Below are 6,000 nucleotides of genomic sequence, written 5' to 3'. Positions count from 1 at the left end.
CGGGACCGTCCCCATTCCCCGCGCTGGCACCGCCGCTCCCCGCGGAGCCGTGCGCGGGTACCGGGCCACCTCCCCGCTTCCCCCAGCCCAGCTCCAGAGCTCCAAAGCGCAGAGCGGAGCGCCTTGCCGCCCTCCCGGCACCGGCAGCGGCTGCGCGCCGGCCCTGCCCTCGGCCCTGCCCTCGGCCCACCCCGCCGGGGGCATCTCCGCGGCGCAGGGCAGCGGGGCCGACGGGGAGCGGGGCCGAGCGCGACAGGCGGCGAGCGGGGCGGGGGAGGCGGGAGGAGGTGGAGGAGGAGGAGGGGGAAAGGGCTCCAAACAACACGTGATCCCCGCGGAGCAGCGAGGGAGCCGGGGGAGGGGAGAGCGGGGCGGGCGGCCGAGGCAGAGGAGGGCAGCAGCCACCGCGGTCGCCGCCGCCGCCGCTTTAAAGGCTCCCGGCGCGGAGCGGCGCGGCACCCGCGCTCCCGGCCCGGCGCGGAGAGCCGCGGAGCGGGGCAGCGCCACGGTCTGCGCCGCTCCGGCGCGGCGGCTCCGCCGCTGCCTCCCGCCCGCTCAGGGGCACCCGCGGCCATGCGAGGCGGCCGCCCCCGCGCCCGCCCAGCTCGGCGCTGCCCGCCGCGGCTGCCCGCCGCCCCGCGCTGAGCCCGCCGCCGCCCCGCGCCCGGCCCGCCCGCGGCACCATGTCCCGCCGCAAGATCTCGTCAGAGTCCTTCAGCTCGCTGGGCTCGGACTGCCCGGAGACGAGCCCCGAGGAGGAGGGCGAGTGTCCCCTGTCCCGCCTCTGCTGGAACGGCAGCCGCAGCCCCCCCGGCCCCGCTGACATCCCCTTCGCCGCCGCCGCCGCGGCCAGTGCCGGGGCGCGCCGCGCTCCGCGCCGCCGGCGGGTCAACCTGGACTCGCTGGGCGAGAGCATCCGCCGGCTGACGGCCCCCGCGGTGAGTGAGTGAGTGAGTGCCCCGCGCCCGGCCCCCGCCCCCGCCCGCGCCCGGCACTGCCCCGGGGCTCGGGTCCCTGTCGGGATAGAGGCGGCGGAGCCCGCGCCCCTCTCCCGGGTGGTCCCGCCGGGTCGCTGGAGCCCGCTGGAGCCCGCTGCCTCTCCGTGCCCGCTCCGGCTGCCGGCTGCCAGCCACGCAGATCTGCGGGAGTGCAGCTCCCGGCAGCCCAGTGCTGGAAATCGGGTCGGGAGTCACGCTTAGGCGCAGCTGCCGCTTTGGCTGGGTTTATCGTTTCTGCCGAGTCCCTCTCTGAATGAAAACAGGGCAATAAAGTGCTTATCAGTGGTACTAGCGACCGGTTTTTTTCTTAATTTTTTAATATATAAAAAGTTACATCTGTATGATGCATGGGGTGCACATTGTTCCTGAACAATGAGGGGATGTGAACTTCTTACATTTGTAGGGCTTCTCTGTACTGAATAGGGTAAAACAAAACAAAGTTCCAGCTATCTGTTCGGAAATATTTCAGCAACAGATTTCCCTGTGCCTCCTGGATGCGCAGACATTACTGACAGGTCAGTTTCTTTAAAGCTGACTTTGAAATCCGCGACTTAGTGATTGCCTAGATAGCTGCACCTGTAGTTGAGAGTCGGGGACCCATTGTCTGTACGCTGTTAACATCAGGAGCGAATTCAGGTAGAGCCTGTAACATATGCTGGTATAATTTTGTAAGACTGAAATCAGTGTCTGAGGAGTTCTCGTAGATTAGTGTAAAAAAGGTTTTTCTCCAGCCTTTGTGTTATGATTGCGCTATGCTCCTGTACATACATCTGTGATCACTGCTGAAATTTCCTCCTGAAGTTTCAGCTGCAACTGAATGTTTGTTTGAGCTCTGAGATAGTTTAATGTATTAAAGAATTAAACATTAATGGCAACAAGTAGTCGTAATGTGCAGGGCAGCTGTATCTGCTATTGTGGCATCAGATCATCCTTTTTCATATTACTAGGCAGCTCTGGAAATTCCTCATGAGTCTCGTCACCATCAACTCTCAGTTTGTATTGGTTTTAATATACTCTTTTCTGTTTGGAGTTCAAGTGCTGGACAGGAGTAGACAGGGTGTTTAATGGGAGAAGTTTTAGTGCATTAAACAGCTAATAGTCATCCAGCTGCAGTTAAGACTTTCCCATTGATTTTTTTTTCCCTCTCCACTGGGAATCTGGTCTTGTAATGCTGATATTAATAGATGATTATTTCAGGTGACCTGTCTTGTTTTAGTATATTAAAAAAAGAGAGGAGCTATTTAATTTAATAGCAATGCAATGGTATAATTAGAGCATATGTTACCCCAAATATTTGAAGTATTCAGAAGTAGTTCAGCGCAGCATTTTGAGATAACCTTAGTATTTGTGTTTTCTAAGCTTTGACTGTTATTTCCTGTGTTATGTTGCTATAAGAGACAATTACAGTTTTACATATAAGTTGTTGAATTTGTTTTCAAAATAAACACATTCCTTGAATTAAGACATTAATAAAACTCTGATAGATCCAAGTCCTCTTTCTTCCCTGCTCGCAGAGAAATTTTGTTTAAGAATGCAAAAATTTCATCTAACATGGTTTTGATGTCCCAAGCAACAACATTCATGGTTTCCCTGGGAGGTAATTATAGCAACCCTTGTTGCTAAAAAATAGGTTATTTAAGAATTTTAATGTTATATACATTACTTAAAATTTCCCTTTTTATCTTGGCATCCTAACTACAGCTTCATTCCCATCTTACTCATTTTGGCATAAATTAATGTCATTAAGTCAAAGAAGTCTTCTTGTCCTAGTCTTGGTTTAGGGAAAGAACCAAGTCCCCTGCCTTTTTATTTTTCACCCAGAGAAACCACTGTTCAGATGCTTTGTTATTTTGGTGCTTTCTTACTGAGCTCTGTGGTACTGAATATGTGCCTTCATGCAACAAGTCAAGTTGCCATATGTCTAGCACTTTGGATCGGATTATTTTTTCACATCTACTGATATAAATCAGGAATAACTTTAATTAGAAGTAAAAAAAAAACCCACTTTGATTTAATAGGATTCATTTATGTTGTTTGTTAAATTAGAAGGCAAGTCTGAAGGGAGCACTGGCAGATGTTCTTTCTAAATAAAAAGCTCTAATACTTTTTTATAGATGTAGACAGATCTTCATTCCATTCTACTATAGATAGGGGTCTCTGATAAGTATATAAATATATCTGTGTGCATACAGATGTTTATACTGTATATCTAGCCTGCAAGGTTTAATGTTGTCTCTTCAGACATGAATGCAGCAGTTCTTTGTCCTCATTCCAACTTTAAAAGTTGAAGGATGCTACAGGTTCCTGATGTTTATACTTAGCTGTAGATTTTTGTGCTTTCCTTCAGCAGTGACTAGGATTGAATACTCAGTGAAACATTGTTTTGTGTTTTCACTGAAGAAAAATTCTGTGTGTGTATTTAATACTACTTTACCATGCAGAGAGTTCTGAGTAGTAGCAGAAGCTACTGAGAGCTGCTCTGGGGAGGTGGAGAACATTGAACAGAATAGGAAGGAGCATCCAAGGGGAAAAAGAGCTTTGGGCACCCAAGAGGGGTGTCTGTAGGGCAGAGCAGCAAGAAGGCTTCATCTTAGGAGTGGTGGTGGAAAAATGTGTACAAAAGGTTTCTCCTGTGCAATTCATTCGTGAGTTAGTACAGCTGTACTGTCAATTGTATGAGATTCTGTACAAAGAAATGCAGTAATGAGATATTCAAGATATATTACACTAAAATACAGTGAAAACAAGTTACTGCTTTTTTTTTTTGTAATCTTGGTCTCAGTTTTAGCTGAGTATGACTTTGCACAAACAATACTTTTTGTGGAACTATGGAAAAATATCAAAAAGTGAGCCTTACTGTGTTGCGGCATTGAATCCACCCCATTCTCCTTGCTCCCGGACAACAGCTTCTAGCACTTTCCAGCAGGCGTGATATTCCACCTTTTCTCTTATATTGATTATTGGAGATTTTTTTCCTGCAGTAGTTACCCTGGAGAATGTAGGGACCTGATCCCTCTTTCAGCACAGGTTCATTTTATGTTCCTGTGGGTTTGTAAATGTTCCCTGACATGCCTGGATGGGTGAAGGATTGCTGCTGTTTGTCTGGAATGTGCTAACTGCAAGCCCCCTCTTTTCTGAGCCCCAGAACTAGAAGGATGATAGGGCTCACGTCCCACCATAACATCTCTGTATTTTGGGGGAAAGTGTGCAGTGAGACTTCCATCTACATCCCACCGCTGGCATTTGTGAGTAAGCTGTGCTGGGGAAGCAGGGTGCACAGGCAGGGAGGCAGAGCAGCAACAATGGAAGGAGAGGCAGCTCTTTTGTCTTAGCTTCACTCAGCAAACTAACTGTGCATGTGCTGAGCATCTCACCAGGCTGCTGCCCTGCTGCCTCCCCCAGTACCAGTTTGCTGTGTAGCCAAGTGCCCTGGCATCAGAAGGGTGGAGGCACAGCCTTCTGTGGGGCTGGGGAGCTGTGCTCAGCACCTGGGTGTGACGATGATGGTTGGTGGGACCAAACTTTGCTGCCCAGTGCAATAAACCCCACGCTCTGCACACAGCTCTTGTGGCTCCATCGGCTCATGGGGTCCTGGCAGCAGTGCTCACTGCAGATTGCCCCATGACTGTCCCTGCCCTCTCACAGCCTTTGATCCCTGTGATGTTCCCACAGCGCTGAGTAATTGTGAAGGCAGCTCCTATCCGTTCTAACATGTTCCTAAATCATGTTCCTGACAGAACACAGATGTCCCTCTGTCCTCCTTCATCTGAACCGCTGTCGAATGGTCTTTGGTTATGCACTCTGATCAGAGAAATCTGGAGCCAGATCCAGCTGCTCCCAAAACAAACAGTTGCCCTTGTCACCAGGCTGAGTTCATTTTATTGGAGATAAAAAATAAAATGTTGGGAACTTAATAGGGACATCGATTTATTGACCTTGTTTTAAAGAAATAACTTGGTAATTATATGCGCATCACAAGCAAATTTAATGATGCATTCTCCTTTTGATTCCAGCTTTGATATTGAGTTCCGTTTTAAAGGATGGATTTTACACCCACAGAGACATATATTTTGATTAATTATAAGTAGAGAACATGATGCTATATGATATTCATTATTAAAAAAATTTTTCTTCCCTTAGAAGCTCTACTATAGGAGAACAGTATCCTGGCACCAGTTGACATAGCTTGAGTCTTTCAAAGTGCAGTTTAGTATGTGGCTGAATTCTAGTTCCTTGCAGCAATTTTACTTTTGCTCCAGTTTTATTTTGACTTGTATCCAATACCAGGCTGAAAATAGAATCTAAATCAGAAAAACATAATTTGTCACTGATTTGAAAAGTCAAATACTCTGCTCCCATCTAAGAGGCATAGGCTGTCCCTAAAGGAGCTGAGAGTGACTGGGTGTGCATTCAGAGGAATCTGTGTACCCCTGAGCACTGCACTGATCTTTCTGAAACACAAATTACAGCACAACACAGCATTAAACTGACTAACACTTCCATTTGATTTTATTTTCTGAAAGGCCAATGTAACGCATTGCTTACAAAACTGTTAAGTGAAAATCACTTCTGTTGTACTTTTCTGTTCACTTAGAATTATTTCTGCTATTCTTTAAACGCCCAGTTCAAAACACATTAATGTAAGAACCCTATTTTTTTTTTTCTGTGTTATTTAGGAAGCTACTACTGGCTGCCGCCAAATAGTTTGAATTTAAGAACTGGCTTTCTGAATGCAGCCCTTTCCCTGCCAGTGGAAGAAAAGTGAATGTAAAGGCAGTCATTTATGTTGGTGTGTAGGCTATGACTTATGTCACAGAACTACTGTAACTTCAGCTTGCTTAATTGCAAGTGGATCCTCCAGTGAGCGGAGGTGGGGTTTTGGCAGAGAAGTTGCAGTGTAGCAGCTTATATCAAACGTGGCTCCATCATAAACCTCTACCACTTAGTGTCCATGAGTACTACTCCTTGTACTAGCTTTTTACTTCTACCCCCTTAACAAGCT

At 48.0% G+C, this 6,000-nt stretch overlaps 1 protein-coding gene across 1 annotated transcript in view; it reads left to right on the top strand.

The window, feature by feature from the left end:
* The first annotated feature begins 683 nt into the window (after window positions 1-683).
* Window positions 684-6,000, top strand: part of GUCY1A2 (guanylate cyclase 1 soluble subunit alpha 2) — a 135,796-nt gene continuing 130,479 nt past the window's right edge. The window contains exon 1 of the mRNA XM_054272339.1: window positions 684-938. Coding sequence (XP_054128314.1) covers window positions 684-938 — 255 coding nt within the window. The remainder of the gene's footprint in view (window positions 939-6,000) is intronic.

Source organism: Melozone crissalis, unplaced genomic scaffold (assembly GCF_028551555.1).
Source record: "Melozone crissalis strain CALT ecotype California unplaced genomic scaffold, PUWL_Pcris_2 ptg000013l_1, whole genome shotgun sequence".
Lineage (NCBI taxonomy): Eukaryota > Metazoa > Chordata > Aves > Passeriformes > Passerellidae > Melozone > Melozone crissalis.
The sequence above is the reverse complement of the archived record's forward strand: the minus strand, read 5'-3'. Positions and strand labels throughout refer to the sequence as shown.